The sequence below is a fragment of the Homalodisca vitripennis genome, chromosome 3 (genome assembly GCF_021130785.1).
Source record: "Homalodisca vitripennis isolate AUS2020 chromosome 3, UT_GWSS_2.1, whole genome shotgun sequence".
NCBI lineage: Eukaryota > Metazoa > Arthropoda > Insecta > Hemiptera > Cicadellidae > Homalodisca > Homalodisca vitripennis.
Window position 1 is genome coordinate 19,245,507 of NC_060209.1, and position 18,296 is coordinate 19,263,802.

At 32.9% G+C, this 18,296-nt stretch overlaps 1 protein-coding gene across 1 annotated transcript; it reads left to right on the top strand.

Moving 5' to 3' along the window:
• Positions 1–3,175: 3,175 nt before the first annotated feature.
• LOC124358107 lies at positions 3,176–3,991 on the top strand. The gene has a single exon (XM_046810401.1). The coding sequence runs from the start codon at positions 3,176–3,178 to the stop codon at positions 3,989–3,991; it is 816 nt and encodes a 271-aa protein (XP_046666357.1).
• The last annotated feature ends 14,305 nt before the right edge of the window (positions 3,992–18,296 follow it).

Consider the following 18,296-nt stretch of genomic DNA (forward strand, 5'->3'; position numbering starts at 1 on the left):
GTTTTACTGTGTTAGGAGAAATAGTTCGTTACTATAAGATCTCTCACCGTACACTTCAGATACTACCTGGTTTTGATATATGAATTTACATTTACCACTTATGTAAAAACAAAACTAATTGGATTTGCACCCCCAAAACCCATAATTTTTGTTCAGGAGGAAGATCTAAATACGTTTTACATACGATTACCATTGAGTTGCAATAAGAGAAATGTTTTCTGACATGAGAGACCCATCCCACTGGCCTCTAAAGATGTAACACTCCCATAAGAAATGTATTGCAGCAAACATGTTACTAATTAAAGGAGACTGTTATAATTTTAATCTGACAACACATTGATATTTTCTGTAATTTAATTACCATTTTAACCCTTACAGTGCCGAAGAAACTTTGGCCTCAGTATAATTAGAGTGATTACGAATTTTTTGTTTTTTTTCCAATTATAAATTTATTTTTATTTTTTTGAAAAAGGACATAAAGAAACATTTTTTACGTTTTAACGTTTTTACGTAGCACCATACGTGCCCATTTCATTACCTTTATAATTATTTCATCTTTATTTATTTTTATCTTTACTGTAATCACTGTAGACCACAGAGTTTATCCAGACAACACAAATTGGATGTGTATTTTTAAATGTAAATTGGAGGAAATATTATGCAGTACTTGATTAGTAGTTCAAGGATTTTGTATACCTACCCATACGCGTATTTTAAGAGTCTGATGTTTGATGTCTAGGGGTTTCTGTACTTTGGGAATAAACATTTAAATTTTATTGCGATAAAGTTACGATAATAGGCAGCGGATTAAAAGGGATTTCTCATTCTGAAAATGGTCGCAATTGTAGTATTGGTAGTTATTAACATTAACGACACTCTTGGTGTTAAGCTGAGGTAGGATTTCACCCAAATTATCCTGCCTATCGTTCTTGCAACTGGAAACCTGTCTCGGAAGATCAAAGGCTGGAAGATGATGGAGTATTTTACTGATTATGAACACTTATGGTCTCGTGAAAATAAATCGAGACTACGCTCCTAACTTTCTTATCGTTCTTTATCGTGAAGGGTAAAATGCTATCTTGGGCACGACGGATAGCTTTATTGATTTAATTGAAGCTACGACGGATTTGTGCTGAGCATGCTTCTGCAAAATTATAGTTCAGATGCCACAATCACAGAAGGAGAATAAACCGTAGTTACATAAATTTACCTTGACACCACGGAAGTGTGCAGCACACCAAGGCAGAATTGAGGCGTCACTCTCAGGAAGTATATTAAATGGAATGAATTAAGAGAGGATATCAAGAAAGAACGCTGGAGACTAAGTTACAAAGCCGCTTTGAATAGTGGTGCACAGCCAGCCACTCAAACACAAATGCTCCTTATATGAACATTGTAGCTCTATTGATTTCGTTCATTCCAGGAATACAAGGACATCACAATGAACCAAGGAGATATTCTTAAATACAAATATTTGATGCTTTCAGAGCTGCTTTTAAATGGGAGGCCGCAGAATGATAAGTAATGCATGAACGAAATATTTTGTTATATTATCATGTGAAGTTAGGAGGCATACTGTATCATAAATACAAAATACTTTTTAAATATAACAATAATATTTATTTTAAATCATATTAATAATAATTTATATACCGAACCTTCAAGTGTTGTTCCAATCTATGTACTTAGCCTTTAAGAAGCTCATTTTGATCCCGAGCAAATATATATTTTTGATGGAGCATCAAACGGATGCTCTCATATAAACGGGTAGAATAAATCACGAAACTTTTGCATACAGTAGTTTCTGAATTTTACCTGGACGTAGCAGAAAGACTCCTCGAGTGGCTGTTGGATAAAAAGCCGTACGTTTATCGCCTAATGTAAAAATCGTTGTTGTAGCAATTGAAAAAAAATCTTAATTCGTGATACAATAAAGATACACGATACATTGTGTTCCAACTTTGAGACTACATAACACTTGTTTGTAACTGAAAGAGAATTCAATAAAATGTTACACTATGTTTAACTTTCAATGAAAACACGCCTTATGAATCAAACATGTTATTCATAGAGCGGAAATAACATTTCCTACGCTTTCAAAGCCCTAGATATGTTTTATTCACCAAGAAACGCCGAAGTTAAAGATTTAATCCACCGACATTTCGTCCCAACTTTTGCGTTATAAAGACAGTTTATAAAATGTATTAAACTTCAATAATCAACTTGAAAATTAATTCAATGGTTTGGTATAAAAATGTTAAAGTACATCAAACTTTCAGTTTCAAGACGCCTCCTTTCTTTGAAACATGATAAAGGGGGTAATAACCTTATTCCTAAGAATACTGTATTTATTTATCAGGAATCATATTAATAATGGCAGTTTCAATGATTTACACAGCATGTATACTGTAATTGATTAGGCCTTACGTACAGGTTGAAGTATAAAAATGTACATTGATAGGCTTACATTGTATACATTATTGTGTCAAGATACGTTTACTACTTAGCAAAGGACTTGTCAATAATAAAATGGAAGAAAATATTAAAAGTGGAAATTAAAAAGAAAGAGATTAGAAATTTTATTACATAACGAATCTTTCGAAAAGGAACTGTTATACAAAATGGACAAACAGAACAAGCGCAGTATAAACTATGTAATGTAAGGTCAGTTACTGGTTATGGTTACTGCACCGTGGTAAAAAATGTACGGACACAACTCAGTATGTCTGCAGAACGTACGCAGCAAAAAACTATGTAAGGTAAGGTCAGTTACGATTTATAATCACTGTACCGTGGTACAAAATGTACGGACACAATTCAGTACGTCTGCAGAACGTACGCAGAATAAACTATGTATTCATACATGTAGATAGATGGCAGTGGCTGACAAGCATACACGTAGTTATATCGCTCTTCCAAACTTAATGTTCAAGTGTTATTATATCACTAATTAAATGTGTTGTGTGTAGTAAAATACAATATTGAGATCCTATCAGTAAGTATTAAAGTAATAAGCAATATTGTTGAGTTAGTAATACTCCTGTTGGAAGTTACGTTTGCAAACCTAACCTACAAAATGGCAACCTGTGGAGTATGTAATAGTGGTTTTACTCAAAGGCAACTTAAGGTAACCTGCTCTGATTGCAATGTTAGTTTCCACGGTACTTGTGTGAAGATGAGCAAGGCTGACATTGAGTTCCTAAATAATGAAAGTATGATGTGGCGGTGTGATCCCTGCAGCAAAAAGCGGCGCAGTAGCCTAAGATTAGAGTCACAAGCTACAGAGGGTAAACTAACTTTAGAGGATTTAATGAAAGCAATAAATGAACTAAAATGTGATCATAAGACAAATGTTACTGAATTCAATACATCCTATGAATTGATGAATAGCAAGATTGATGAAAATACCTCTGCCCTGAAAGAGAACACGGTGAAAATTATAGAGTACCTCGATAGGATTGATGCTCTCACAGCAGAAAATAAACAGCTCAAAGATAAAGTTTTCAACTTAGAGCAGAAGGTTGAAGACATGGAGCAGTATTCTAGGCGTAACTGTGTGGAGCTTCAAGGTGTACCTGTGGTAGGCAATGTGCTAGACACAGTGAAGGAAGTGGGAAAGGCTCTTGGTATGGAAGTAACTGATACCATGGTTGATGCATGCCACACTCTAGCAAAACGATCCAGTGATTCAAAGCCACCTGGAATCATTATAAAATTTGTTAGGAGGTTTGATGCGGAAAATATGATGGCCAAAAGAAGAGCAAAGAAGGACTTTTCAACTCGGCACATAGGTTTAACAAGTGACGAACCAATTTATGTCAATGAGTCTCTTACTCCAACCAGAAGAAGACTGCTCGGTATGACCAGGGACTATAAGAAAAAGAACAATTACCATTTTGTGTGGGTGCGAGGAGGTAAAATCTTTCTGCGAAAAGATGAAAAGGGACCCGTTTCTGTGATAAGGTGCCAGGCTGACCTTGACAACCTTTAGGTATGTTGATTACACTACATATTTTAAATATAGTGAAGGACTATTTAATTTATTGTTTTGGTTTGTGTTTATAAATTTGTATTAGATGTAGGCCTGATAATTGTTATAAAGCTTTATTTTACCTGTGAAAGTGGTGGTACTTGGGTAGTCATGTCTTCAATCTTCTGAAAATTGCTTTCCTTTTATCAATAACCTATTATGAAAGAAACTATAAACTTACAAACAACTAGTTTTTTAAATACTTTAACTGGCTTCTTAATATGCCACCAAAATATTAGAAGCATGAGAGAAAATTTTGATATGTTTTTAGCTGAGCTTGCTGTGCTGAATAAATTACCAAATATAATAATCCTATCAGAAATATGGATAAATAATTCTGAAACTTCCTATTATTCTATACCTAAGTACTCATCATTTTTTAATACAAATGAAAACTATAGGGCCGGAGGAGTTGCTATTTATATTAATGAAAACGTTACTAAAGTATCACAAATTCCATGCAATTTTGTATCGGCCGATGTACTACAAATTTCATTTAAAGAATTTGGTTACAATTTCAATCTATTAGCGGTATATAGGCTACATCACTCGTCTGGTGAATTGTTTATAAATGAATTGTCAGAATTATTATTGAACCCAGAGGTCAAGAACTGTGACAACCTATTGATTGCTGGGGATATGAACTTGAATCTTTTGGAGGATAGGGAACTAATAGATAACTATAAGCTTACCTTAGCTTTAAATGGCTTACAGTCCATGATAAATGAACCAACACGAATAACACAGAAATCACAAACTTGCATTGATCATGTATTAGTTCGAATTCGGAACAGAGACAAAATAGGAGTACAAGCACTGGTAATTGATAGCGGGCTGACTGACCATTGTTTATCAGCTGTACTGTTGGTGCGGGAGGGGGAAGACACACTTAGCAATATCAAGGTTACGGAGCCAGTGCCCTTTATCAGTATCAATCACGAATATTTCAGTGATAAGCTAAATAATGTAAATTGGGATTTCGTTTTTAAGGAAAAGAATGCATCTCACGCTTTTGATTTGTTCCACGATAAATTTTGTAACTTATTAAGAAAAAGCGAGAAGGTTGTGCATAAAAAATGTAAATTTCCTAAACTTAAGCCATGGATTACAGATGAAACGTGTAAACTAATTAAAAAGCGTAACAGTTTATTAAAAGCAATTAAAAAAAATCCCGACAATATGGAATTATTAACGTATTTTAAAACATTTAGAAACAAGTTAAAGATAGACATAAGGAATCAAAAAGATAGTTATTACAGTAATTTATTTAAAAAATATAAGGGAAATTCTAAGAAAACTTGGAAGGTTTTAAAAGAGGTAAGTGGTCAACAAACCAAAGTAAATGGTTTGATTTATTTAAAAGAAGACAATATAAGCATAGTTGAACCTTTAGCTGTAGCTGAAGCATTTAATACATATTTCTTGTACATTTCTGAAAAATTAATAAATAAACAAAAAACTTATAAAACGGTTGATCTTGAGCTGATAGATTGTAAAGACAGCTTTACTACCCAACCGTTATCAAAATCGATGTTTCTATCTCCTGTATTAGATAATGATCTAGAAAGAGCAGTAAACTATTTGAAAAATGGAACTACACCAGGTCTTGATGGAGTAAATTCGACAGTGATTAAGATTCATTTTAAGGAAATTAAGAATGTACTTCTGTACATTATAAATCTAAGCTTTGAGACAGGGGTTTTTCCTGAAAGGCTTAAAAACGCTATGGTAATTCCGATTTTTAAGAAGGGTTCAAGGGATGCTTGCAATAATTATAGACCAATATCTTTACTATCTTCCTTTGCTAAAATTGTTGAAAGGATTATGAAACAGAAATTAGTTGATTTTTTTGGAAAAAAATAACATACTTAGTCGGAACCAATTTGGGTTTAGAAGTGGTATAAATACAGAAGCGGCACTAATAGAATTTATGGACAGGTTGTCTAAAGGTGTAAACGATGGGAGAAAAGTTAGTGGCCTATTTTTAGACATAACAAAAGCTTTCGACACTGTGAATCATAGAGTTTTGCTAGAAAAGTTACATAATTGTGGGGTTAGAGGAATAGTACACAACTGGTTTAGAAGTTATTTACAGAGGAGGATGCAATGTGTTAAAGTTAACGGAGTAGTAAGTGGAATGGGGGAAATCAAACACGGTGTGCCGCAGGGGTCGGTTTTAGGGGCTACGTTATTTTTAATATACATTAATGACTTGTGCAATGCTAAATTAAATGCTAGTATCACTTCTTTCGCTGATGATACTGCTTTGTCTTATTCCGAAGAGTCTTGGAACGAAGTAGCTATTAAGATGAACAGGGATTTGCTTTCGATTCAATGGTGGTTTTGTAAAAACAATATGGCATTGAGCCCTGAAAAAACTCAATTTATCAATTTCTCTATTAAAAAGAATAATAAACAGGAAAATAAAATTGTTTTGAAATGCATTACTTGTATAATGAGTGGTGGTTTTTGCAACGATGGTTGCTGTGAACTAAAGGAAGCACGTAGCGTGAAATATTTAGGAATTATATTAGATGAAAAGTTAAATTGGAAAGATCACATAACACACCTCAAACAAAAAATAAATAATACAACAAGACTCTTCTATTATATTCGAAGTATGTGTAGTGATAGTTTATTAAGAACATTATATCTTTCATTAGTTCATAGTAGGTTAGAATACGGAATAGTGTGTTGGGGAGGTACATATGTCTCAAACTTAAAACCTATAATTACAGCACAGAAAAAGTTTATGAGAATAATAACTAAAAGTAATCGATTTGAACATTCTTTCCCAATTTTTTGTTCCTTAAAAGTTCTTCCTTTAAGATATATTTATGTATATAAGGTACTCAAAATTTTTTTCTTAAGAAGTAGAAACTGTAGGGAAAATTATGAGTATATTAACAGACTGCGTAGTAATAAAAATGTGTTCGTACCGAAGCCAACAAACACGTATTTTACAAAATCGTTTAATTTTTTAGCACCTACATTATTTAACAAATTACCAAACAACATAAAAGGTTTAAGTAATATAAATGTTTTTCTTAAAAAATTAAGACTATGGTTGTTTACAATTCAGAATATTGAAGATTTATTGTTTTATATTTGTAATTAGTTGTTTTAGTTTTCCCTCCTACTTTACTCCACTGTACTTTGCTTTACTTACTGTATATTGCCGTGTATTATAATTATTTTAGTTATGATAAGTATTATAGTTATTAAATAATAAATTCTCTCAATAACTATTTAAGTTGTTTTTTCTAATGATTTTGTAAGTGTTCGTATTATAAATTGTAGTAGTTTGGAAGAGTAGTATTTATTATATATTTGATTGTGTATTATAGATTTAAGTATAATTACTTTATTTCTGTTTATATAATTTAGTTGCCATATGAATGGTGATATTTAGGATTGCAATAATGCCTCCAATCAGGCTAAGCCTTGGAGGATTAATTCTTTCTCACGATATACTTATTAAATGTATGTATGTATGTAAAGTGTTGTTTGAGAAATAAATTTCTTTCTTCTTTGTAAGGTAAGGTCAGTTACGATTTATAATTATTACTGTACCGTGGTATAGAATGTACGGACACTACACAGAGTATGTCTGTAGAACGTACGCAGTATAAACTATTTACTGTAAGGTCAGTTACGGTTTCTGATTACTGCACCGTGGTACAGAATGTACGGACACAACATAAAGTATGTCTGCAGAACGTACGCAGTTTAAACTATTTACTGTAAGGTCAGTTACGGTTTCTGATTACTGCACCGTGGTACAGAATGTACGGACACAACATAAAGTATGTCTGCAGAACGTACGCAGTTTAAACTATTTACTGTAAGGTCAGTTACGGTTTCTGATTACTGCACCGTGGTACAGAATGTACGGACAAAACATAATGTATGTCTGCAGAACGTACGCAGTTTAAACTATTTACTGTTAGGTCAGTTATGGTTTCTGATTACTGCAAAAGTATGGCTGCAGAACGTACGCAGTGTAAACTATTTACTGTTAGGTCAGTTACGGTTTGTGATTACTGCACCGTAGTACAGAATGTACTGACATAACATAATGTATGTCTGCAGAACGTACGCAGTGTAAACTATTTACTGTAAGGTCAGTTACGGGTTATGATTACTTCACCGTGGTACATAATGTATGGACACAACTCAGAGTATGTCTGCAGAACGTACACAGTATAAACTATGTAATGTAAGGTCGGTTTTGAATTATAATTACTGCACCGTGGTATAGAATGTACGGACACAACCTAGAGTATGTCTGCAAAACGTACACAGTATAAACTATGTAATGTAAGGTCAGTTTTGAATTATAATTACTGCACCGTGGTATAGAATGTACGGACACAACTCAGAGTATGTCTGCAGAACGTACACAGTATAAACTATGTAATGTAAGGTCAGTTTTGAATTATGATTACTGCACCGTGGTATAGAATGTACGGACACAACTCAGAGTAAGTCTGCAGAACGTACGCAGTATAAACTATGTAGTGTAAGGTCAGTTACGGGTTATGATTACTGCGCACATCTGAGCGTATAGTGCATAGTTACATTATCCTTTCATGATTCACTGCGTAGCTTCTATATCATAATCCGATGTATGTCTAGTATGTAATATATTTGTTGGTCTGTCTACTATAATACGCTGTATTTCATAAATAGTTTTTACGAAAAAATAATCTTGTAAAAAATAATTATATAAATATATATATATATGTGTGTGTGTGTAAAGTCATAAGCGACAAAATAATGTTTTCGTTTATATTTACTTAGAATTTATCGTACCACAAAAACCCTTATTTATTGCATTTACTCGGTTGGAGGAGACCCATTAAACTGTGTTTACAGGAGACTATCCTTGTTTCGATTCCTCCTCTGTACTTAGTGTTGTTTACTCAGTCGTACTGGTGTGGTGAACATTATTCTCAGTATTGTTCAATACCAATCAGAGGCACTTTGGTGGACTAAACTAGTGCTGTCCTATCCTATTGAAGAGTAAAGTCATAATTACTGTAAGTACAGTATTCCTCATATTGACTCTCCGAACCCACTTTCATCATGTAACCCTCCCAAATATAGCCCTCTTTTTTATATTTGCAAGTTTTATTTACGTAAATTTACTCCTTTCGAGCCTCTCTTAATTGTCTCATACCTTTTAGCCTATTCGTTTTATATTAACATTGTAATAAGTTACCTCTATACAAATCATTCGGTTACCACGAGCCAAGTTCTTTTGTATGACATTCAAAATTACCTGTTTTACGTGCATCTATAGGAAATTATCTTTTCTTTGAAGGTGTAGTAACAAAATTAACAGATTCATCGAAAGTGAAAATATTCATATTTTAGTTCCTGAAAAAAATAAATGCGTTAACTAGTACATTACATTACAATTAACTAGTAGGGGTCATGAATTTTATAACACAATTATTTGAATTCTTAGTAGAAAATTATTTATCAACAACTAATATTGATACCATTTTAGTAACTACAGTGTTTTTGCTATATTTTTGCTTCCACCTTTCTTATGAGCCCTGGTTGTGTCATACGTACCTCCCTCCTTCTACTTAGAGATTCCCCCTTTAATAATTTCATGTCACATTCAGGGTAATTATAACCTGATTTGATGTCCAATATCTCGTATTTTTAACCGTAAGTTTGTTTTATCACCTTTTATGTCTTATTCAGTGCAAATCTATATAGATGTTGAGTAATAGCTTCTGCTAAAATTTCCTCAAAATAATTTTTACGACCAAACATCACCTTTTTACACGTATATATTTCTGATGTTTCTTTTTTCAGTTTATAATTTTTTTATGGGAAATTTTTGGATATTTAAAACTATTTGTGATACACAGTAAGAACGATGGTTAAACAAACACATTTACAAACAACGCAGTTTTAAACAAAGAAGGCAGTTTTAAACAAAGAAGACAGTTTATTATGCATTGTAAAGTTACATACTTGATTTAATAAGTATACAGATTATGAAATTTAAAACACCAGTATGATTAGCCTGGAAATCAATTGAACCATTTCGGAGGTTTTTTGTAGCTTAGTATAGAACTATTTTTACTTAAATTATACTTATGTTTTAAATAATACATACGTATCATTGATGAATTTAAATCAATAGAATAAATCTTCCTACTTACATATTTTGTCCAAATTTGCTTAAGTAAACTTAGACTAGACAAAAAAATATCTTTAATTTTAAAGGATAATTTCTTAATTACTGACTTATGTCAAAACAATATTAAATTTTTATATTGATATTGTTAAAATTGATTCTTAATAATAAAACTTTAATAAGTTAATTAAATAACTTAATACGGAACTCAGACTGAACGGGATAAATCCAAGGGCAAACTTGACAGTAAAGAGTCTGGACCATTTATCACGTAAAGTAGTAAACTAAGTGGACTGAAGTGAAGAGGGGCTGTAAACAATGAAGTTAATCTTTTCTCAGGAATTTCCTTTGCTCTAGACTTGGTGCTTATTGCATCAGTAGTACTTCTACACATAGTACTAGTTAGGCTCTCACCTGATGGATTAAAGTTGAAATGTGAATGTTAAATTTAGCTCTAGATCACCTTCCTCTTACGTGCAGCATCTGATATCTGATGCTAATGCAGACTTGACATCTGAAATCTGGAGTCTTGATCGTCTGAATGGATCCCAAAATAGTCGGTGACGAAGAACGAAGTTGCTCAAAATGAACCTCCCGCATCGTTTTGACACCATAGCCGCCCAGATTACAAAAATTAGTGCAATATAGGTGAAGAGGTAATCTCATTGCATCTTCAAGTGCGCAGTGAAATGCACTACGATGTTGAATGACACGGTTCTTATGCACGCTGGAGCAACCGGGTCTTCTACACAAAAACATAGCACTACTTTTTTTAGTATGGGTGTATCTGATGTCGAAGCAATGCAGGGGTTCCTTTTGAGCATCTTCTTGCTTCGTCATTGACTATCGGTCCGGGAACTGGAATCGCCTTGTTATTGCTCCGCTTAGACAATCAAGGAGGCCGCTGATCAGATCGGTCACCAGGGTTCTGTAAGCATCCAGTCTCTACTCCCATATGTTTTCAATACAAGGTCTAAGGTCTCAGAGCTTTTAATGTTATGTCCCTCTAAAAATGTCAGATTACAATATAATCATATGATTTCATCAGATCTCTAAAAGTTCCAACCTTCTGATTTCTAATTCCTGATGACTCTTAGCCCCAGAGAGTTCCAAGTCTATGAGCATTTTGGCCTCTACAAATTTGAGTACCTCTAGGTGTGTTTATTTCCCAAACATAACACATTATAATGTGTTCACTCCAAGGTTTAGTTACGAGCAAAGAATTTTGAAGAGAACATTAATTTTTATCTTTACAGGATGAAAGGATTTTTATAAAACTAAGTGGCGCTAAGTTAACATGCTATCTTTCCGTCCTCGCTTTTATCACAGGTTTTTGCTTAGTTAAGTAACACTGGAAAACCTGATAGCCCTGGAGCGCTCTTTTGTTCTTCAATACGATAATGATAGTGTCTGATATTGCACTCTGACCTTTTATGCCACAATCCACTTCAAAAGTGTGTATAATTTGGTTTTGACAATTTCTGGTTTTATTTTTGATAGGATGCAATCCAAATCTTCTATCTTTTCTATACTGGCGTTCATTTATCCTAGATAGATTGAGAAGCAAAGGTGTGAAGGTGGCCCAAAACTAATTTTGAATATCAAGATTGGATTGAGTTTAATTGTTCTTTAGAAATAACTTCTGAACCATAACCACGTTCACTGGAACTAATGCTAGTAGACGTATTGTCGTGCCGGTTTCTTGTATCGGAGACCGCCACACACTAAGAAATCTGAGCCTTCGCAGTGGATAGTAATAACTTAATATATTATAACACTTTGTTGTTACAAACTAGCACACTGACAGGAACGAATGTAAGTGAAAATAATAAGTCTTTTCTTAATCCTGGATCCTGAATCCTGAAAACTCATCGTAAAATATTTCATCATAAGTTTTTTATAAAATAATTTTTTATAAAAATAATTCCCTTTAACCGCACCAAACCTCTTGGCTCCACGAATAGATGATGACCATAAAATAGTGATAATTAAGAAGACTAAGAAGAGACGGCCAGACATGTTCTGCTACGAAACTTGACAACTATTACAAATTTATCACAAACCCATCTAAAACCCATCTGAAACAATGCCAAACTAAATATCTTTAAACTTAGGCAATAATAAATAGAATAATCACGCCTTAGCGAGGATGGTTAAGCCCGTGTATTGAAACTTCACTATTAGTTTTAATTATTAAAAGCAAGTGATTAGTATTTAAGAGAAAGTTCTCGTGTTATTAACTATTACGATACGCTACATAAACTCTTATAGTCAGAGCTCGTAGAAGTTTTATTAGAGGCTAAGGCAGATCAATTTGTCTAACGGATAATAAACCTGTACTGAAAGTTGGCGTTTAAATCCAGAAGCTGTTCAGTAGTGCTTGCTTTATCGTAACTATTATAATTTATTACAACTCAAACCCGTTTCAAAACGTATATTAGACACTTAAAGCGTAACTGTGGCACAATGCTAATGTCTGACACGGTTGAATCTTGAGGCAAACACAAATTTGATACACATTAATACAAAGAGATGGTAACCTGCGGAGTTATTGATACTCAATAAGAGACATTTTGAGTTGTGTGGTTTGCAAAATAATTAGATATTGGTTTGACAATTAAATTTTGCTAGGATGTTTTGTAAGTATAATACTCACAACAATAACGTGCAAGATCAATTCTTTAAATTTAGAAAGTTACAGTGCAGTTTTTAATTAGTTTTGTTCTCTGTTCCCACTACAATTTCTTTAATAATTGTAAAAATAATCAACTGGCCAGCTGGAACTCAGTTTAAACTAATTATCTTTAACAAAATTTCCTTCGATTCATATTCTGCCATAGTAAACAAAGAAAGTTTGCAGATCTTCACGTAATTATAAGCGCTTCATCTCAACGCTAATATTTACGCAGTTCTCGGAAGCGCTGCAGGTGACGGCTTGTCTGTGTATCTAATTATGAAAATTTTCCTTAACTGATTATTTCAAAGCGAATGCTACATAGGGAAATTTTTAATCGATTACTATTATTTAAAAGTCATACGTAACGTTCTCAGATTAATGATCTGAACGTTTTTTTAAAGACGGTTAACCCAATAAATATAATTTTTCTTATAAGAACATAAGAATGTATTATTACAGGACTCATAAAGGAATATTCTCACTTATTATACTAAGGAACTTCCAGTGGCTATTTCATTTATCTTGTAAACAAGGCGGGATTTTTTTTAAATTAAATGTAACTGTAGTTAAAATAATTCAAGACCATCTATAGATTCATATTTAAATTTTAAACCAGTATTTGATATAATAATTTTAATAATTTAAAATAGTTAAATTTTGCATTTTAGCCCTTCAAAACACATATTTTTGCAATGCATGAAACTAAAGCCAGATTCAGGATTATTAAAAAACTATGCAAGTTCTAAAAGTTGTTTTAGCATTGTAGGTTTTACAATAATTGGTATTTTTTAAATGATAGTGAATTGAAAAGTAGTACAAATAAATATATCAAGAACTCGTTTCCACATTTAAACAGATTTCCAATGTGTTTTTATTGAATAATATTGTTTAATCATAATTAATATTCTTTTAAAAGTCTAACATAGTTTCAAAATTGCCAAAAAATAATCGATAAATAAATTAAGTTCAACCCCTATCAAAAGCACATCATACTTAAAAATTATTTTGAAAAACTATACAAACATTTGCCTTTGGAAAACTTTTAGGTATGTTGCCAATGTTAAAAACCCCTATACTTTTTCTAGATTTGCCATTATTGCCTTAAAATCTGCCAGTTTGTCGAAAAGGTTGGTTACTTCGAATTGAAGCCTCAACCTCAAGCTAGGAGGTGATTCCTTCCTGGAAGTTCTGTGCACTCGGTGGGTTGAGTGATCATCTGACTCGTAACTGAATATGTTAGTTCAGTTTAAAATCTTGAATTTGAAAGCTGTACACTACAACATGGTTGTACAACAAAAAAGTTATAGTTAGGACTGCACCATGGCTACTTCATAATATTTTATATAATCACATACTTTTATTCTTTAATAAGTTTCCCATATTTATACAGCACCAACATGTTCTACGTTCTACTGCAGAACGCATTACGTGAAATGAGCCCGTTAAATTACCTCGAGCCATTACCTTTAACATCGCCGTCTCCCTTTGGCTCATAACAAACTGCTTCAGATGTTCGCATCATCATACTTCACCAACATGTTTTACGTTATACTGCAGAACGCATTACGTTAAATGAGCCAATTAAATTATTCCGAGTCCTTACCCTTTAAATTACCATTTCTTTTTGGTTCCTAAAAAACTGCTAAAAGTGTTCACATCTTAAGACTCCACCAACATGTTCTACGTTCTACTGCAGAACGTAATACGTGAAATGAGAACATTAAATTACTCCGAGCCATTACCTTTAACATTATCGTCTCCCTTTGGCTCATAATAACTGCTTCATATGTCATAGAATATAAAAATATACGTTTACTTCAGTACTTACTTGTTATGTTGCACTATTAAAAGTCTGGCAGACTTTCTTTCAACTCAACAATGGGATTATTACAAAAAATATACCCAATACACTGGATGTTTTCAAAATGCAAAAGCAATCAGCTAAGCTATGTCCGCTTATCAGTACCTGAACAAGATCAGAATAAGAAAAAGTATCTCATAATTTCGCGTCAGGCTATATTGTCGGTAAATCAGATAGCAACAACTCGTATTCACCTGGCTCACTGAATAACATATCCAGATCTAAAGTACAGAAGCAATCAGCTAAGTGATGCCCGCTTATCATTAACCTTATCAGAACAAGATAAAGTGGTTAATAGTTCCGTGTCAGGCTATATTGTCGGTGAGTCAGACAAACAAAAACTCATATTCACTTGGCTCACTGACTAACATATCCAGATCTAAAGTACAGAAACACTGCTATCTGATATCAGGTTATCAGTGAAATGATCAGAACAAGATAACGTGGTTAATAGTTCCGTGTCAGGCTATATTTTCGGTGAGTCAGACAAACAAAAACTCATATTCACTTGGCTCACTGACTAACATATCCAGATCTAAAGTACAGAAACAATCTGCTATCTGATATCAGGTTATCAGTGAAATGATCAGAACAAGATAACGTGGTTAATAGTTCCGTGTCAGGCTATATTGTCGGTGAGTCAGACAAACAAAAACTCGTATTCACTTGGCTCACTGACTAACATATCCAGATCTAAAGTACAGAAACAATCTGCTATCTGATATCAGGTTATCAGTGACATGATCAGGACAAGATAAAGTGGTTAATAGTTCCGTGTCAGGCTATATTATCGGTGAGTCAGACAAACAAAAACTCGTATTCGCCTGGCTCACTGACTAACATATCCAGATCTAAAGTACAGAAACAATCTGCTATCTGATATCAGGTTATCAGTGACATGATCAGGACAAGATAACGTGGTTAATAGTTCCGTGTCAGGCTATATTATCGGTGAGTCAGACAAACAAAAACTCGTAACCATCTGGCTCAGTGTCTAACATATCCAGATATAAAGTACAGAAGCAATCAGCTAAGTAATATCAGGTTATCAGTGACATGATCAGAACAGGAGAAAGTGGCTAGTAGTTCCGTGTCAGACAACATGAACTTGTTACCCCGCCTTTCTTAATTACCATGAAATGTCCAGAATCAAATTATTTAGTCAGATTCCATTTATCATACAACACAATACATTAAATATTACAATTTTTATATTACGAAATGAGGGACGCTCATTTTATCCGTTATATATATCCGTTAATAATATTTTATATATATTAATAATATATATATATTTATATATATATATTAATTATATATATATATATTAATTATATATATATATATATTAATTATATATATATATATATATATATATATATATTAATTATTATATATATATATATATATATATATATATTAATTATATATATATATATATATTAATTATATATATATATATTATATATATATATTCACTTCGGTTGTATAATGCAGAATTGCTCTATTATAACAAATTAGACTTCTTAGTTTAAATTTCCTTTAATATTTCGGCTTTGCCGTTTTCAAAAAGGTATAATAAAAGGTATAATAAAAAGTATAAAACAAAAATAACACAGCAACAAAATTTACACAAGTAAATAAATAAACATTTGCATAAATAAATAAATAGGAATTTTTGAACATGTGATTAACACCAAAGAGAAATATCATGAACAGAGAAAGAATTTAGAAAAATAATTTAGAAAAAATTATAATAACAAAAACAATTGATCATTTCATCTTTTATTCAGACCAAAGGGTACTTTTGATTTTAATATTAACTGATGTGCCTGTTTTGAAAACGGCAAAGCCGAAATATTAAAGGAAATTTAAACTAAGAAGTCTAATTTGTTATATTATATTATATATATATATATATTATTCCGATAGAGAGCGTCGATCAATATCTTAAGGATGATTTAATTATAGGTAACATTTCTGCCATTTTTGTGTGCTAAATGAAACACAGCCCATCCATCACAGGAGTACCTCATGTGTCCAGAGAGACAAGGGCTTGCAGTCACACAATAGCTGTTAGTTACCTGTGACAGATAGGGCTGTTTATGTAAGTAGTCACAGTTTCATTATGTACCAGGTAGCAGTGCTGTTACCTTTATCCGTGAATGGATTAATGACTTCAACGATACACTTTACAGTACTAATCTAATGTCTCCTTAGACTATACGTATTGTAGTACAAAATATTATACACGCTTAAATGTTACAAATATAATTTTAACACGTTTACGACGTCAGCGTTTTTCCGGAATTTTTTATTTACCGTCGAAATTTTCAATAATAATCACAAAAAACGAAATCGGTTTTTTACGTCAAACATCTAAGAATAACGAGAAAAGTATGTAAGCTTGGCAATTTTGGCACGAAAATATTATTGTATTAAGTTTTTTTTTTCAATTTTTACACATGTATCCCAAGGGGTACAAAGAAAAATAATTAACCTTAAAAATTAGGCTATTATGCGCTCGACGGGGTACACGATAGTCTGAGGTATTTATTTAACTGTGGGGTCAGTTTTAACAAACCCTCAAGACTGACAAACCATATAAACGCAACAATGAAATGCATAGCAACGTGTACCCCATCGAGCGGTCCTCAAATACTCCTTGTATTGGTTTATATGTATATAGACAACATAAAGCGTGTGTGTGTGTGTGTGTGTGTGTGTGTGTGTGTGTGTGTGTGTGTGTGTGTGTGTGTGTGTGTGTGTGTGTGTGTGTGTGTGTGTGTGTGTGTGTCCACGAGCGTCCTATGATAATTCAGTGCAATATCAAGATGTTGAACACTGAGGGTTTGTGGAAAAATTCATATATTGTCTAACTGCTATGCAAGTTTAAAAGATTGAATCGATCAATGGACGTAAACTTTAGCATATCACTTAATTTTATCTTTCTTTTCTACATAGACAAGAATGAGTGTGTTGATAATGTATGGCTATTCATGTGATTTGGCTGAGCGTCATTGAAACCTATCACTCAGTAGACTTACAAATTTATCGTCTGTCTGATTGAGGACTGTACAAAATTTCTTTACTCTTCGACTGTCTCACTGTCTGAAGAACGTACAAAAAATTGAAATGAGCTACAGGCTTGAAATCTTTGCATTCAAATTCGGTGACGCTTATTACACCTGAAATAAGGTCTAGCGTAACTTTGTAAATATAAAATACATACAGACATTTTTGTATTGGTTTTAGATATATTTTCGTTGAGAAAGGAATATTTATTATTGGTATATGAGGGTGGAAACCTCCAATTAACGAATGTGAACGCGTTTTTGAAAAACTAAACCGGAGTATTTCCTTTCAAACGAGATAACGGATTCCGCCGTGTGTTTTGTACTCGACAGGACATCGATGATATTTTTCAAGAACTTATTTTCGCATCGCCAGTTCTTAACGTACTTGACCTCGAACCGCTCTCGTTGCGAGCAGGCTATACGGCAGTGTAGCCAACGTGTTGAAACAAAATTCTTAAGGCTGTGAAAGACCTAGTACAACCACTTTCTGG